Consider the following 17,677-nt stretch of genomic DNA (forward strand, 5'->3'; position numbering starts at 1 on the left):
TGCAGTCCCCATCGGCTGCCTACTCCAGCCATCGTGGCTGAGTCTGTTCCTGTTCCCCGCATCCTCTGAGGCGCTCGGATGAACGGTATGGCACGCTGCTAATAACGTGCCCTTCATTCTAATTGTCTTCCCTGATTTCTTTGAGCGTTAACAAGCTGGGGTGACTCTGCTCTGGTTTGTACCCTTTCTGTCCCCAGCTGCTGGGAGCCTGCGGGGCTGTCTCCAGCGCTGGGGTGTGCGGGAAAGACCCTGTGAGATGCCAGGACCCCAGCTCAGCACGGCCAGGCTGGTTCTATCCTGCTAAAATAAACTCTTGCAAAATTTTCTTGGAGATGTGATCACAATTACATGTAAAACTATTATTAACAGGTTAAAAAACGGATGGAGACTGAGATGGGAAGAGAACGGCCATCTCCTACAGCATCTCTGGCTGAGCAATCTGGCTTGCTGGAGCCGACGGCACCATTGCCACCACCCGAAAAGGACTTGTCCTCTCCCGGGACCCTCCCTCTGGACCTGCTTGGACACCTCCAAGATCTCCAGCAAACAACACTGCAGTTGGCTCCGAGAGGTTCATTTTAAACCCCACAGCAACTAAAGGACCGTGGGGCTCTCGGTTGCTTGACTCAGCTCAGTTTTCGGCAGCATCTCATGCAAACGTGTCCCCAGGGAGACCAAAAATAAATTAACACAGAAATGGCTTCCCGGACTTCGTGCCATTGGCGGGGTCTCGGGGAGGGAACGTGCAGCCGGCTGGGTCCCCGCGGTGCAGCCCAGACCTTGGCACAGCCTGAGCAGCACACCGCAACAGGATTTGGGGGGAGCCGAGGGGTCCCCAGGGTGTGCTTGGGCCAGCCGACCTGCAAGCCATGAACCTGTGAGGTTACTCAGAAAAGCAAAAAGAAAACAGGGATGCACCCAGCGATACCCTGACCTGCACCCAGCAGAGCGTGGGCAAGGAGCAGGACCAGGATTCTGTGTCTGGCAGCTGACCCTGGGCTTTGATTCCCCCAGTCTGGCCAACTTTTGGGTGATAAGTGGTCCCAGGCTGGGGGACATGGGGATCTGTGGCTGGGATTGCTCGTGGGGCTATCCCGGAGATTTTGCCCCACAGAGGGCAGGCAGGGCTGGCTGCAGAGCTGGGCGAGAGGCACTGCAAGCAGGGCAGAGCGCGTCCGCACAGGGCTCAGCAAGAGCAGCTTGCAAGTAAACAGCCCTTTCCAGCCACTAAGGAAGATTTAAGAGCGAATAACATCAGCCCAGTCCAATTCAATTGCTATTGATAATGTCCATGTGCAATTAGAGCCAATTAAGGGGAGGCAGGGAATGACAAGTGTTTGGCCAGGAGGTGGGGGGGGGGTCAATACAACAAACCAATTTCCCAACAACCAAATGCAATTAAAGAGTATCACTTACCCGGCTTGCCCAGGAGGGCCAGCGCATAAATGGGCAAAGCCAGGCGCGCGGGTGCTGTCCTGCCCGGCATGCAGACTTCCAGGAGCAAGCCCTGCTCCTGCCCCAGCTTCAAGCTGCGGGAAGTGGCATCCATGTATTTCACCATGATCGCGGTGTTCCTGGTCATCTTGGTGGTGGCCCTGCAGGGCTCAGTGCCCCGCGGGAGTGATTTTCCCTACAAGGTACCCCTTGATCCCCAGGGGCTGCTCGAGCTCTCCTGGAACGTCAGTTATCCCGAGCAAGCCGTGCATTTCCAGCTCCTCGTCAGGGACCTGCAGTTCGGGCTCCTCTTTGGGATGTCGGACAGGGGCGAGTTTGAGAACGCGGACCTGGCCGTGCTCTGGAGCGACGGGCGCAATTCCTATTTTGGGGTGAGTCGCTTGTGTGTTTGCATGGCTGCTTTTTGGGGTTGCGTCCCCCGTGGGTGAATTTGGCTCGTGGTTGGAAAGAGTGGGGATGGTCCAGGGCACGGTGTATGCCGGACCGCTCCCGTTGCTCAGGTGGAAGGGGTCCAAAAGGGGTTGGAGGCTTCTACCCCTGAGGGACCCACAGATCAGGTCTGCGCTATGGGTTTGGCATCGAATCTTAAACCCAAAGAGAAAAGAATAATTAAATACAGCAGCACATCGGCAAGGCTGAGTGGAACCAGAACCTGGATGTCTCTGCTGTGCTTAGCTGCAAAGAGCTCCAACAGCTGGTTGTACAGACCAGCTCACGCTCACACGCACGCACACACACGCGCAGGATGCGTCAACACCTTGGTTCACTTGTGTGCTGCTGTCAGTCACGGTAAAAATTAACCGCGGCTCCCGTTAATGACTTTGAGGAAGCGCAAAAGTTATCAGCCAGAAAAGCTGCTCCTGCCAGCACCAATAACCCAGCTGCGAGTCGCGTTCGACGCTATCGCCGAGATCAACAGGACAGAGGAAAACGCAACCTGACGGCTGCCTGCCAGCGGCGCGGTGTTATCCGAAATTAAACATGCAAATGTATTTGGGCGGTATGTAAACAGCTGGTGGTAGCAGATGGGGGGGGGACTCATTTCTAATTTTGCGGTTTGATATTGCTACTGCAAATCACTGTCCTTTCTGACACAGTCCGTTTGTCCAGGTTCTTGTTCGGTTTCTTTTTCCACCGGGGCTGCAGTTACAGTAACTACCCCTGCGCTCTCCAGCAGCTACCTATCCCCAGCCCACCACGTTAGGCTTATTGCAATTGCGCTTGGCTGCAGAAAGCAATTCACATTTTTCCCCGTGTGAGGCTTTCCAGTAAGTTAAATCTTACCTCTCTGCTTACTTCAAATTAACCATAAAATACATTCGTTCACAATCAGCCGCAATGTGATCTGCAGTGTAATGAAAGGATGAAAAGAAGAGCTTATTATCTGTACTGTTTTTCTGCTAATTGCCAGCCATTCAAGATGTGTGGTGGCCCGAATGCTACAGTATTTCACAGCATCATGTTAAAAAACCATAAAAGATCATTTCTAATCTGCCTTCATGTGCTCACCGTAAGAGAAACAGCAGGGAATTAAACACCGGGCAGCATTTGGGCTTTCTCTTTCAGTTGGTGCTGAACAGCATCTTGCAAGGAGATTTCTATAAATCTCTCCAGTCCTGGTTTTCTCTCTCCCAGCAGCCTTTCTTCTGGATAAGTATGTCAGCTGTTAAAAAGATCCAAATTTGCTTAACCCCCCATGTACTATGAGATTAATTTGCACACCATATTCCTATGAAAACAAATGTCATGCTAGCTTCATGTGGCTGATTCTACTCTCCCGCTCTAAGGACAGTATGTTCTCGAAATATCACTCTATACTTCTGGTTGAAATGATGCCAAGATGCTTTATTCTTTTTCTTCTGTTTTTTTCCCCCCCAAGATAAGAGAACTGATGCCACTTGTAGTGTGTACAGCAAGGTACTTCTCAGGTGCCTTTTCTCAGTAAATAAAAGATATCAACAGGAGATGCAAAAGATCAAGACAACAACACTGTTCAGGTCCAAATTATTGCAGGATTTTATACTCCAAACCTTCAAATCCCTAAGCACAGGAGTAACCTACTGCTTTGCTTCTCGGAGTGCCGTTGTCACCATTGTCAACAATGAGCAGATTTTGGGAGGCTTTGCTGGGCTGCTGAGACAATCTGGCCACAACAAATTAAGGATTTTGAAGAGGGGTAGTGATTTCTAGGGCTAACACTACAGCTCAGCAAGGGGCTGATCTTAAATGGAGAGCAGCTGGTTTGTGGCAAGGGGCTTGGAGAGCACATCACACCCCACACCCCCCCCCCCCGAGAAGGTGCCCCCCAGCCAAATACACCCAAAACACAGCACAGACCGATGCAACACCTTCATGCATCCCCGCAGGCTTTCCTCTCCCTGCGTCCTTTCCCCCAGTCGCATCTCAACTTGGAAAGGTCTTTCTGCAGCCTATTAATTCTGGATCATGTATTTCACAGGTCTGCCTGTGCCGAGCACCAAAGGTCTCATGGCAGGGGCCGTGCCGGCACGGCTCTGCCCGTGGGCTGCTGGAGGGGGGCATGGGGCAACCAAAACACGTGCTCCCTCCACCTTTGGGATGCGGAGGGTGAACAGAAGGATCTCACGACCCGTGGTACCGCTGGAGGTCACCACCATGGGCTCCTCGGGCTGAGCGGGGCCAGTGGAAACTCCCAGTTTAGCTGGGTGCTCTTCCTCCCGCAGGATGCCTGGAGCGATGCCAAGGGGCAGCTCCACATGGACTCGCAGCAGGACTACCAGCTCCTTGGGGCTCGGAGGGCTCCTGAGGGTCTCTACCTCCTCTTCAGAAGAGCCTTCAGCACCTGTGACCCCAAGGACTACCTTATAGAGGTACGGCATCGCCCTTGCCCTGCTATAGCACCAGCAAGCCCCGGCTCAGCCCTGGGGCAGAGCTCCAAACCCCAACCTGCAGGGTTATATCTGACCAGTGTTTTGTTTCGGGGACAGGATCAGGCGTTTGTGCTGTCTAAGGCAGAAAGGAAGTGTGCTACAGATGTCAGTCCTGGGACATGAGTAATGTTTGGCACGATCTATTTACAACCCCTTATAAACCTCTATAAAGTGTAGATTTTAGCTCGTTTGCATCATCCACTCCTGTTAAGCATGTGTTAGGTCTATATAAATACCCTCCTGCATCACTCCGGTTTGCAGTCTGGAGCCAACTGTTTGGAGTGTTACAAAGAGGTGATGGTTTTGTTCAACAGGAGGTAAAGGGGAGGTTTGCGGCAGGAGCCAGAGCAAAGGGACAGCAAATAGAGCCGCTGCGGTGTGCTTCTGTGTTTCGGTGAAGTCTCTCTGGGTCTGCGTTCATCGCTCCCCCATGAGATGGGATTTGAGGGAAACCTTCCCAGTGGGGAAGTCAAAAAGCTTCAGGGCATTGGCCAGGGACACTGGGTGCAGGCAGGAATTGGTGCAAGGCTCATTTCAGATAAAAGCCTTTGGTGGGCAGGATATTTTAAAGCCAACGTGGGCATCGAGCATCCTTGAGTTTTTGTTGCTGGTTTTCAAAAGCCTGTCTTGTGGTGAGAAACATCTACTGTCTGCCAAAACACAGAGAGCCCTGGAGGAAAAAATTCTATGTGTGAACTGGGAAAAGACTTGCAGGTCTTTATTCTCTGATCCTTTAAGAAAAAAGTATTCTCTTTTTCCTTTCTTCCTTATCTCCTGTCCAGAGCTCACTGGGTTCAGCAGCAAATTCCCTGCTTGCAGTAGACTTTCAGCAGAGCTTCTTCTGGTACCCCCCCACCAACAGAAGCTGGGATAAAGGGAGGATTTCAGGGAGAAGTTTTGTTTCTGCCGTTCCACCCCAGGCTGCTGCCTGTGGCCATTGCTGGGGCCAGGCTGCAGGGTGGGATGAGCCCTGAACCGATGCGGTTGTCTCAGCCTGGAACTCAGAAGGGATGAGGGACTCTGAAAGAGCACAGAGGAGATGGTCCCCTTAAGGAACTGATGCCATCTAGGGAAAACTTTTCAGACTCTCCCAACTGGTAGGGAACCCTCTGTGATCACATCAGCCAAAGAAATGCCCCGAAATCTACAGTCTTCTTGGGCCAGCACAGCAAAATCAGCTACTGGTGAAGTCAGGGTGGCTTCCCACCTGGGCATGGGTCAAAAGGCCCATTCCTGGATTCATGCCACCAATACTGGTGCTAATAGTCCATGCAGTTCATGTTCCTGCATGAAAAAACTACCTGATACACTTTGCTCTTGCTTCAGGATGGCACTGTGCACCTTATCTACGGGATCCTGGAGAAACCGGTCCATTCCCTCCAAGCCATCAACATCTCTGCCATCCACAGGGGACTGCAGAGGGTGCAGCTGCTAAAGCCCAACATCACCGTCCCCGAACTGCCCAGCGACATCAAGACCATGGAGATAACAGCCCCTGATGTTGTCATTCCCAGCCAGGAGACAACCTACTGGTGTTACATGGCAGAGCTTGCAGAAGGCTTCCCCAAACATCACATTATCATGGTAAGAGGCAAGAGAAGAGGGTTGCTTTCCCTGGTGCAGAGCAGCAATCGTGTTCCCATTTAGCCATTCTGGAAAGTTCACCTCTTCCCTGCCCTTTCACAGGGAGGCTTTCAGACCCATACGTCTTCCCCAACATGGTACCAAAACATCTCCCAGAGCCATCCCACCAGCGAGTAGCATCCTCCTGCCTCCCAGAGAACCCAAAATCAAAAGTTTCTCAGCAGAAGGTGGCAGGTTGGCGACTTTCCACCCAGCACACCGAGCAGGTCCCAGGGCAGGCTCAGAGTAGCCCCCTTGCAGAGCTGACCCCCTGCAGAAGGCAGAGCTGTAGCCATCAAGGACAGATCCATGGCAGGATTATGGCACACAGTGAGCCATGAGGAATATATAAACATGGGAAACAAAGGAACAGGGCTGGTGAGAGCAGAGCAGAGCGAGCCAAGATATGAACTGGCTTCTAAAAGATTAGGCATACTCCAAAAAAAAAAGAAAAAATTGAAAAAAAAAAAGGGGTTACAGACAAAAATCTAACTTGTGTGCATTGCCCAGACATGTTGCATATGCTTGGGTCACCTCCCTCAAAGGAGAGGCTGAAACCTGCAGACAGCCCAGTGCCAGGGAAAGGCAGGCGTAACACCAGTCTGACCGCCCATCACGAGCTGCTGGGAGAGCATCGCCCCGGCAGGCGCGGAGGTGGCTCGGCAGATGACCTGGCACACCCAGAGTCAAAACCACACAACGGGGAGAGGGAAAACCTGACACGCGAGCCGAAGCCACTGCTTAGTGATTTATAGGGGAGAGACGACATTGCAAAGGAAAACTCACAAGGAGGATTTTCTCTCCAACAGATGGTGTGAAATGAATCATCTGTGTGTAAGTAAAAAGTGCGTAACTCCTGATACCTTCCTGCTGCTGCAGATCATTTCTACAGCTGGCGCTTTTAGCCAGAGCTGTTCCTCAGGCTTGTTTGAAGTCACTCTTTCTACCCCAAATCCCCCTCCCTGTGCCCTGAGCAGCTGTTGACTAGAAATGAAACCCAATAGCTGCAGGCAGAGCTACCGCAACATGGCCAGAACCCCCTTTAGGAAAAAGCAGCGTCCCCAGGGTCACCTCAGCCCTGCAAAACCAGGAAAGGACTCAGTCATCACAAAGCAGACCAAGATCTTCTGCTGCTCAGGCACATCTGTCACTAGAGAAGGGATGAGATGTTTCTCTATGGGTTCTCGTGGAGTCTGGGTTGGTCCCAAAGCCAACCAAGAGCTCTTGGCCCTTGGTGTTTCATGCCCAAAGCAACCTTCTCTCCCCATCACATGGCAGAAACTGTCTCCCATTCAGTAACAGGTCGCAGACATACCTGCCTTGGGTTTCTTGTGGAGCCTGCACAGACAGCAGCCCCCAGGGATGGGCTCTCAGCAAAATGGTCTTACTGTGTCCTCCTTCTTGGATGCTGCTTTGCAGTATGAGCCAGTGATCACAGCAGGCAACGAGGCCCTGGTCCACCACATGGAAGTCTTCCAGTGCGCTGCCAAGTTCGACAGCTTCCCCCATTACAACGGGCCCTGCGACTCCAAGATGAAGCCAGACCGGCTCAACTACTGCAGGCACGTGCTTGCAGCATGGGCCATGGGAGCGCAGGTGGGTGCGAGATGGGACCCGCCACCCTGGGTGAAAACTTTGCTCCTGGGTGCTTTCCTGCTGTCTCCCAACCCTTCCCAATCCCATCTTGGGATCGCCCCGTGCGGGCTGCCCCAACCCCATTCTCTGCTGGGATTTGGGTTCAGCCCTGTCTGACCTCCCCATCCTTCCCCTGGACATGTCTGAATTTCCACCTCACCCCAGCCCACCTCCTTGGTGCCATAAATCGGTGCGATGCTCCTGCTCAGTGATTATGCCATTGCAGGTGCATGCTGGCATATGAGAAGCCTTTGGAAGCAAGACCAGCTCACCAAGCACAACCAAGAGCACAAGTCACGTCCCTCAGCCCACGGCGAGGGTCAGGATTATGCCCAGACATTTCAGCCTTATCCCCAGGAAAGCCACCCCACCGCTCCCCTAACACCCTCCCTCTGCTTCCAGGCTTTCTACTACCCCGAAGAAGCAGGTCTTGCCTTTGGTGGCCCAGGATCCTCCAGATATTTGCGCCTCGAGATTCATTACCACAATCCCCTGGTGTTCAAAGGTGAGTGGGCGCACGGCGATGCCCAGTGCCTCCCCAGTGAGGCAGTGGCAGGAGAGCTGAGTAAATGCCAGGGACTGCCACCCCGCTGGAGAGGGCTCCATGTTTCATACAGAAGAAGTCTTGGCCAAAATCACAGCCCTGTTTGCAACTTTCTGGACACTTGATGGTCCAGATCTGTCCTAGCGGGAGGAATACATTAAAGCCCCACCATGCTGCCCCCTTGCCGGTCTCAGCAAAGTCATCCTCACCGCAGGCTGGACCCCAGCCTTGTGCATGCCCAGCAGCGGGGAGGGATGCTCAGGGAAGGAAGCCTGGCTGAGGCTGCAGCCCTGTAGGCAGAAAACTGCACCAACACATCGTTCCTGCAGGGCCACGATCCAAGGCAACACCGCTATTTAGCTGGGCTGTCACAGGGTGTCCCTCCAATTTCTGTGCAAAGTGGTGGTGGTGGGTCTGAGCTCAGAGCAACAGTGGTGCCGAAGTCACCCGAGACACAGCACCAGCCTGGCTGGGGATGGGGGGGAATTTAGATGTTGTTTTATTGGTACTCCTGCTTCCATAACATTGTCAGGAGACACATTTAAAAAAAAGGATTCCAAACAACCCGGTTTCTTCATTAACATAAAAACAAGTAGCTTCTTGACTAACCAAGTATATTTTTAGAAGACCAGAGCATATGTACTGTAGATCAATCATAGCACATTCGGCAACTCGAGAAGAAACACGTCTATAAATATGGAGCTCATGTCTTTCATAATTTATCTGGTTTTGCGTGTTAACCAATAGTGTCTCCCCCGTTCTTCTTATCCCTGGGTGGGCTCCAGCCCAGAGACAGGGAGTTCAAAGCCAGCCTGAACCCCTCCTGACCTACCGAACCTGCCCTTTCCTTTTGCTCACAAAGCCGGGTGGCAAACGGGAGCCAGAGCTCGGCTTTGCATCTCGGCAGAGCTGGCTGCTGCCTCTGCCTGCCCCGCGGTCAGCATCTGCCAGGGCACATCACAGGCACAGGGTCTCCTCCAGCTCCTGCGGGGAGGTTAAATGGAGCTATCTCAAATGCAAGAGAGACCAGAAACCTTCCAAATGCAAGGAGTACTTGCTCCATAGGCATGTCTCCTCCTGCCAGGCCCCCAATAACAGCATGGCCTTAGCTTTTGGGATGTATCGGTTGAAGAAGACGCAATGAGCCATATTTCTGAGGGAGTTCTCCAAAGCACCCCATGATCTGTCCTTCTGCTTTGGGCTCTCCAAAGACACTCCTTACTTCGCTCTCTTGGGAGAAATTCAACCTCAGGTCAGTGACCTCTCTAGGGGACCAGGCACATGTCTGGGGCCACTCCATAAAGCCTTGCATGAAAATATCTAGGATTTAAACCCAATAAGAACCACACACACGAAGAAGGCTGCAAGCGAGAGGCTGACGCATCTCTCCCCACTGCAGCACAGCATCATTTTTCATGCCTGACCTTGTCCCGGCAGCCGTCACTTCTCCCACGGTGACTTGCAGCCTTGTCCTCTCACCCGCCAGGTCGCCGTGACTCCTCGGGGATCCGTCTTTACTACACGGCCACCCTGCGACGCTACGACGCCGGCATCATGGAGTTGGGCTTGGTCTACACACCGGTGATGGCCATTCCCCCGGGTGAGGATGCCTTCCTCCTCACGGGCTATTGCACCGACAAATGTACCCAGCTGGTGAGTGCCTGTCCTCTCCACCTGGCTTCACCTTGGAGAAGAGAGGCTGCAAACAGTTTTTCCCAGGTCCCAGGCAGCAGTGATATGGCACTGAGCTCCGGGCTCCCAATTCCCAGTTTTAAACTCCCCGAGCCCCTTATCATGAGGTTGCGCTGGAAAGAAAAAATCTGCCGTGTACAACAAACAGCGAGCAGCTGGTTGGGATGTGCTGAATCCCCCTCAAAGCAGGTCTCCTGGGGAGCCATCTGCTCCGGCTCCCCAGGAAACCATTCCCATAAAACTTACTGCCGAGCTGGCCGTGCCCCGGCGGTGCTTTCCCTCACGGTGATGGGAAGATTGGCTTCTGCTGCCAAGGAGCTCGCCAAGAACTGTCTCAACGATGGTTTTAAAATGCCCACCTCACTCTCAGGGAAGTTTTAGCGGATGTTTTTGTAGGGCCTACCCAAAAGGAATCATTTGTGCCACCACTAACGAGCGTAGGGAAGCAAGCAGCGTCCGGCTCAGCTGCTCCTGCCGACTTAGGGCACAGCAGCGCGTACAACGGATTTGGCAGCGGATCGAGCATCTGTCCCTCTGCAGGGACCTCACTTCTACGCTGCTCCAGGGGTACAGCAACCCCCTAAAGCCCTCTGTGGGAACCGGCCCAGGGACGGCCGGTCTCCAGCACAGAGCAAGGGGATGCACGGGAGGGGAGAGGGATGGGGTCAGGCACAGGGGCTTGAGCCGTCCTTCTCCCAGGCTTTGCCCGCTGCTGGCATCCGCATCTTCGCCTCCCAGCTCCATACTCACCTGGCAGGAAGAAAAGTGGTGACGGTGCTGTCCCGGGATGGGAGAGAGCGGCAGGTCGTGAACGCCGACGGTCACTACAGCCCTCATTTTCAGGTAGAGGGGTCTGCAGGGGCAGCGGAGGGGTCCTGGCTGGATGTCACCCATGGGGCTGCCCTGGGCACAGAGCCACCGCATTGCTCTGATGTGTCCCTTTTCCTTCTCTCCCAGGAGATCCGCATGCTGAAGGAGGTGGTTGCAGTTTTTCCAGTGAGTGGCTCCAAAAACCGTGGCGGCTTCCAAACAGCACAAGACCTTCCCCTCACCCCACAGCCCTGAGACCCCCTGCCTCCTCTCCATCACCTCATGCCCTCCACCGCCGGCAGCCCCTGCCCACGCACAGGCACCCACAGCTGCCTAGGACCCCCCGGGGGGGGCTGCAGGAGGACACCCTCCCTGTGGTCCCCAGGCCATATTCGCCACTCCTGTGCGGATGCCTTGGGGACACCGGGGCCCGTCTCATATGGTACCAAACCGGTGCGTGGGCAACCAAACCGTGTCAGCAGCTTAATTAAGCACCTAATTTAGCTGGGCTTCCTCTAGCAGAGGGAGTCTCCTTAGGGGGTGAGGGTGAACCATGCACGCACTGAAGGTCCCCCCTCCCTCCTTGCTTGGTAGAAGGAGAGGAAGAGATTCGGCAACGAATGTTGGGGGACCAGGTGGTAAAACAGAGGCTGAGTGTGCCCTGGGGCTGTACGGGTGAGGAAAGACCCGGCTGCAAAGTGGAGGGCACCTACAGGAGCTGTCGTGCCCCAAGATGCTGCTCAAAAGACTCAGCACCCATTGAAATCGTACCCAGGGCTGTGCTCCAGGGTGTCCCCATGGACCCCAGCACCGACGGTGGCAGGGAGGCAGTTGTGTCATCAAGTCAGGTAGAGGTTTGGCAATTCAAAATGTTGCCTAAGCGCATTTTTTTTAGGTGCTTCAGCCCCGCAGAAATTCTTAGAAAGTGAGGAAAGCAAGAAACACCATCCCTGGGATATGGCCCTAGGGGATCTTCCCCAGGGGATGCAAGTTTAGCAAGCGCTCCTGCGGCACCGCGGCCGGTGCTGGCGGGGAAACAGGCTGCCCACAGGCTGGCACCGCTACAGGGAGCAGAGTTCTGCTGTATTACAAACTCCCCGATCCCCAAATTTGCTGATCGGAGAGGGGAAAGCTCCGCACTCTCACACCTCCACGTGTCTGTGTTCGAACCCCCCCCCCCCCAGGGTGACGAACTCATCACGACCTGCACGTACAACACGGAGGATCGGAGCCGAGCCACGGTGGTGAGTGCGTGGACGAGTTCACCTTCACGCGTGGGGCTGGCGTGTGTTTGCACCCCAGGGTTGGGGGGCATCTGCAAAGCGAGCACCTGCATGAACCCGGGCTGAATCACAGCCAGAAACCAGAGGGAGGGTGATAAAGAAGCGAGCCCGCAAGGCTCTGCTGCCTGCAGCGGGGATGTTAAGGTGCTAATTGAGAAGTAGCATGTGTCACTCTAATTCCCATCACAAACTGTTCCACCGGGGATTAATTGTAATTAAAGAGAAGTGGCGTTTTTTGACAGTGCATGTTATTTTCTTACATAGGCAGGAAAAAAAGAGCCTGTCAGAGGTACCATCAACAGGGACAAAGCTAAATATAGCAGAGGGATTATAGGAAATCTGCATTTTAATGTAAACCACACGATCTAGCCTGAAAGTCTGTCTTTGCATAAAGGGTGGATGGGCAGATGAGCAGAGTGCTGCCCATCCCATGCACCTGAAGGGGTGCATATATATATATATATGTGTGTGTGTGTGTGTGTGCATGTATGCACATACAGGTGTGAGCTTTGTGCCTTTGCAGCCCCTCTGTCCTCCCCACTGCCCGTGCAAGCCCCGGCAGGGCAGCGCTCGACCCAGCTGCCAGCAGGTTTTTGTCTGTGCCGCAGGGCGGTTTTGGCATCCTGGAGGAGATGTGCGTGAACTACGTGCACTACTACCCCCAGACGCAGCTGGAGCTGTGCAAAAGCGCTGTGGATCCAGGCTACCTGCATCGATACTTCAACCTCGTGAACAGGTACAGAGCCCCTGCATGGTGGTGCTGAGGGGAGAGGGACCATCGCAGAGCCCTTTGCCAGTAACATTAGGAAAAAAGTTTAAAAAGTGGGGTTTGAGGTGCTGGCTTTGCAGTAGGTGTGCGGGGGCACTCAGGCAGTGCGGGTTTTGGGAGCCGTGGCTGCGTGCTGGAGCTCAGTCCTGCCCTCCCCTGCCCCCAGAGCTGGCAGCCAAACCCAGGGCTTTAAGGATGGCTGTATAGCGAGAACCACCGGGAAAGGAGAGCATTCCCAAGGACGGACTTCCCGGCAAGAGTCAGTGCATGGCCAAGTGCTTATGTGCAAAATACTTCTTACAACCCGAGGCAGACGCCAAGCATCCCTGCCAGAGAAGCAGGCTGCAGCTCGTTCACCCACGATGAGAGGGGCGAGATGGTGACCTTGCACGGGCGTCCTATTCACGGGCAGTCCGCCTGGGCCCAAATCTTCCCTCGCAGGTACCGGCTGTGCTAGGCTCTCCCTGCTCCCAGCACCGACTTCAGAGCCATTCCAGGCCGAGCTTTAGGCAGGGAGGAATTAGACACATCCAGCGCTGAAAGCGGACAGCACTGCTGCGTTTCAGTCTAGCATTTCTCCTGCCCCAGGTTTAACGACGAGGAGGTCTGCACGTGCCCACAGGTCTCCGTCCCACAGCAGTTTTTCTCCGTCCCCTGGAACACATTCAACAGAGATGTGCTAAAATCCCTCTACGGCTTTGCTCCAATCTCGATGCACTGCAACAAATCCTCAGCCGTCCGGTTCCCGGTACGTATAGCTTCACAACCAAAGCTTCAAAGCAAAACTCCCAGCCGTAAGTAAAAAGCAGCTCGGCAGAGCTGTGCCACAGGGTGATCCCAATGAGACGGGTCAGGACTCTGGTGCTCAGGACACGGCTGTACCCGGTGGGCTGGGAGCTGCCCGGGGAACCGCGGCGTCAGCGGGACACTGAGCCCAGCCCAGACCTGGCGTTTAAGACGATATGGCACGAGCCCACCCTGGATGTGGCTCAGCCAGATTCAATTAGGAGATGCATTTGCATAAAATGATTTTGAGGCGGCTTTCACTGAGTGTTAAAGCAGGGCTAGCTCCAGAACCGAGGAGAAATGTGAGGTGGTTTTTAGGATTTTGGCAAATTACATCGGGTCCCAGCAGAGCGAGCTCATTACGCACAGCATCTGTGCGGTCTCCAAAAGCAACGATCCAGCAAAATGTGAAGGATAAAGGGCCACGAAATCTTTAAAGAAAAACCAGGCCCTGCCATGAGGTCATGATGATGGTGATGAAGATTTAAAACCACTGATAGTCCCTATCACCATCAGTTCCCGACACCATTTATCAGTGTAATAAACTTACACAACACATTATCCACTGCAGCACTGGAGAATGCCGAGCTGATTGCAGCGAAGACCATCAGCTTTCTCTCCTGGTAAATCCCCTTTAGCAAAGTCTGCTCTGGAGGGGCAGAAACTTTTCCAGTTCTCTGGGACTGGAGACCCAGCACCTCCCAGCCATGCAGAGCCCCGCTGCAGGGACAGAAGTGGCGCAAAAGTTTTGTGCAGCAGCAGAATTGTAAATTAAGCCTCTTAATTACGGCCCAGGCAACTCTCTTGGTTTCAGAGAGGCCTGGGGAGCCGCCGAAGAAGAGACTTGAGTGGAGCAGATCTGACGCTGGCACAAAGTGGGTCACAAGTATCGCAGCAAGGGCGAAGGAGCTTTTCAGAGCGAGCCCGATTTTAAGACATCTCATTTATTCCACACCGTTTCTGCCAAGAGAAAAGCACCAGCTTCTAATTAAGCTCGTGTTTTTGCAGTTCAGCGATCCCAAAGCTGACGAGATTTCTGGAAGGACTCAGGGCTGTTAATTATTGAGCAAAATCTCAAGGTACCGCCTGTGAGCGGCTGCGGGGACGTCCCCGAGTCCCCTGCACCTGCAGGGACTTGCAGTAAACCCTGTATAATCTCTACATTCAGATTTACACTCAAAAGCACTGAAAACAACTATCGAGACACTCCAAATGCCTTTGATCTATCCCAAGAGCAGGGTGCTGGCGAGGTGCTAGCAAAGGGTTTGGGACGTGTTGGCAGGGCAGAATGCTCCAGGGCTGGGGCTGAAGCAGGCACACCCCAAGCACGTTAACTGCTCTCTTAAGCCATAAGGTTCCAGGAAAATAGTAGTTTCTCCAGTTGGTACTTCCCTGTGATGCTGTCCCCTCTCCCATTGCTCTCCGTGTGCTTTTGGAGGGTCTCTCCATCCCCCTCCACCTTTCCCAAGGGGTTTTCCTGGTGCCGGTGCAGGCTCTGGCCCGTTTCACGTGACATACTACAAGAAATTTCATCTGAAAACAGAAATTCAACTTTCATCTTCTTGCTGATGACTCACGGCTCTACGGCTCCTCTCCAGATCTCCCTCCTCTTGCTCACGCTGCGGCTCAGCCTCTCGCCGACATTTCCGCATGAATGCGCGGCCAGCAGCCAAACCGTAGCATCACCGAACCAAAGCTCAGCCCAGCCTGAGCCCCCCTTCGCCCTCGCAGCCCCTGCCTGTGTCTCAACAGGCCCCTAACCTGGACCAACACTTCACATTTGAGCTAGATCCTGCCCGGCGGGCTCAGCCCTCGGCTCTGTCTGAACCTGGCAGGTCGCTCCTTGCAGGGAGCATCCCCAAGACAAGGTGCCCCCATGCATGCACGGAGCTGGGGGTTTTATCCTGGTTGAGGTCACCTTGAGCCCTGAGGGCTGTGACAGCCTTTTCCGTGGCATCTCACCCAGGCTGCTGCATCCCTCCCTTTTTCACAGCAGCCGCACGTGAACATCCATGCTGGCACGCTGCAAATGTCACCTCCAACCAACCTTTCTGCCAATACCTGGTAGAGAGCATTTTTCAGGGCTGGGCTGAGAGCACGGTGGGTTGGTGGGACTCCCTGGTTTGAGATGTCTCCATCTGATTTGGTGGGTAACACTTTTTTGGGGCGGAAACTCCCTAACTGTGGTGGGTTTGTGCAACGTGGAGCATCACAGATATCTGCGCCGCTGAAGGGATGCGTAGGTGCTTCTGCAATACAAATAATTAGTAATGCCTCATAAGAAAACATCCTGGTTTAGGCTAAAAACACTTCAAATATGAAAGATCATTCCATTTTTACAAAGAAGGAGAAACACAGAGTCTCCAAGTACCTAAAATCCCGACTTGATCTCATGGTGCCGATCTCTCCTGCAGGGCGACTGGGAGAAGCAGCCGCTTCCCACCATCACCGAGAGGCTGCGGGAGCCCGTCCCTCGCTGCCCACCCGCCCCGGGGCCTCGTCCTGCAGCGCCCGTCCCCCTCAACCTGGGCGAGCTCAGGAGGGACTGACCCGATGCTCTCTCCCTCCACCATGATGGGAAGCACTTCCAGGCAGGAGCATCCGCAGGGAACGTCATCCCGTCGCTCTCCCGGCATCCCTGCCCACACAGCGATGCCAGCCGGTGCCCTGGCCCCAGCCTCCGGAGGGGGTTAGGGCTTACGAACTAGAGTTCAGAAAGTACTCTGGAGATGGAAAGCGCTATATTTAGTGTGTTATTAGCAATCCTGGCTCTGAGTAATACTGCTTTCCGCCCCCAGAATAATAATGTGAAGGTTTGCTATTGTGCCGAACCCAGCGCAGCCCCGGGGAGCGGGGGGAGAAGCGTGTTTTCCCGCAGGGAAACTGAGGCACAAAGCAAAGACCTGCGTGGGAGCAGCATACAAGCCTTCCCAGTGCCCCACGGTTCCGTCTAGCTCGGGGCAGCTCCGCGGGTGCTCTCCCATGCGGGCACCCACAGCAGGGACAGAGGGAGGGAGGGAGGGATGCCGTGACGCCCACCCAGCACTCGTCTCCCCACTGCAGGGACTGCGGCTCCCCACCGCTCTCCTCCTCCCACTCCCCCGTGCTGGGGATTATTCGCCTTGACGCTACCAGATGCCAATGGCCAGGAACAAATGATACCTCTGTGATGGGGTTTAGAAAGGGGGAGGGACACAGGGGAAAAGACAAACCTTTTGGCAGGAAAAATGACTCCATTAAATACCTAAATGTGAAAAAAAAATATTTTTTTTAAAAATTGCTTTTTGCTGTTGAGCTCCAAAGGGAAAATATTTGGGAAGAGTGAAGGAAAGGCTGGCAGTGCTGCAGGAGAGCCTGTCCATCCCAGCTGGGTGCCTGATCCTGCTGCCCTGGGGTGGGTGGGATCCAGGGCAGGGCAGCAGCCGAAACCTGCCCTCCCGGCCACCTTGGGTTTAAGGAAAAACCTGAGGTCAGAGCACCGTGGATCAGAAAGGCCTTTTTGAAGCAAAACATTATCTTCGCAGGCACGCAGTGGATCCCTGGCTCGGTGGGGAGGCAGCGTGCTCGGTCCCTCATTTATCCCCAGGACAAACGGACAGGACTGCGGCCACCCCCTCCCTCTGCCTGGGCAGAATCAGGGAGTGCAATCACCTCCTATTCAGAGAAAAAAATCATCCTAATCTTGTTTTTTAATGTTTCCAGTAAAACCAAAGTATTTGAGAGTTCACACTCTTGCCCGTGGTGCTTTTTGCATGAGGCTAAGGAATTGAAATTGGCTCTGAAGAGGGTATAAACCAAGCAAACCCAGTCAAGGGAAATAAAGTGAAAAGCATGCAGCGTGATTATTTCTTCAGGCGGGTGAAAACTTCAGCAGAGATCAGGCCCTTGCCGCGGCACTGAAGCTGGAGCCCAGCAAGGGGACCAGAGCAAGGGACGATTTCGGGGACAGGCTGGGAGCAGCTGCCCCTTCCCTTCAGCAGCGGGGGGTTCGTGGGCTGCACGCGTGCGATGAAAAACCTTCCCTGACACCTCCGAGACCGGCTCTGCGCCGCTGGAGGCATCCGTCGGGATGCTAAAAAGAGCCACCTCCAAGGTGACCTTTGGGAAGATGCCAGCAGAGCAGACGGGACCGTGGAGCCGCTGGCGGCCAGGGGCCAAGGGCAGCCCTGGT

General features: G+C 54.2%; 1 protein-coding gene across 1 annotated transcript; it reads left to right on the top strand.

The window, feature by feature from the left end:
• Positions 1–1,392: 1,392 nt before the first annotated feature.
• DBH (dopamine beta-hydroxylase) lies at positions 1,393–16,055 on the top strand. Its single transcript, XM_049832932.1, is given in 13 exon segments — positions 1,393–1,464; positions 1,467–1,826; positions 4,158–4,304; positions 5,691–5,948; positions 7,407–7,583; positions 8,025–8,127; positions 9,653–9,819; positions 10,558–10,701; positions 10,816–10,854; positions 11,853–11,912; positions 12,560–12,687; positions 13,309–13,468; positions 15,921–16,055. Coding segments are annotated over 13 exon segments (1,950 nt in total).
• The last annotated feature ends 1,622 nt before the right edge of the window (positions 16,056–17,677 follow it).

Source organism: Accipiter gentilis, chromosome 29, assembly GCF_929443795.1.
Source record: "Accipiter gentilis chromosome 29, bAccGen1.1, whole genome shotgun sequence".
Classification (NCBI taxonomy): Eukaryota; Metazoa; Chordata; class Aves; order Accipitriformes; family Accipitridae; genus Astur; species Astur gentilis.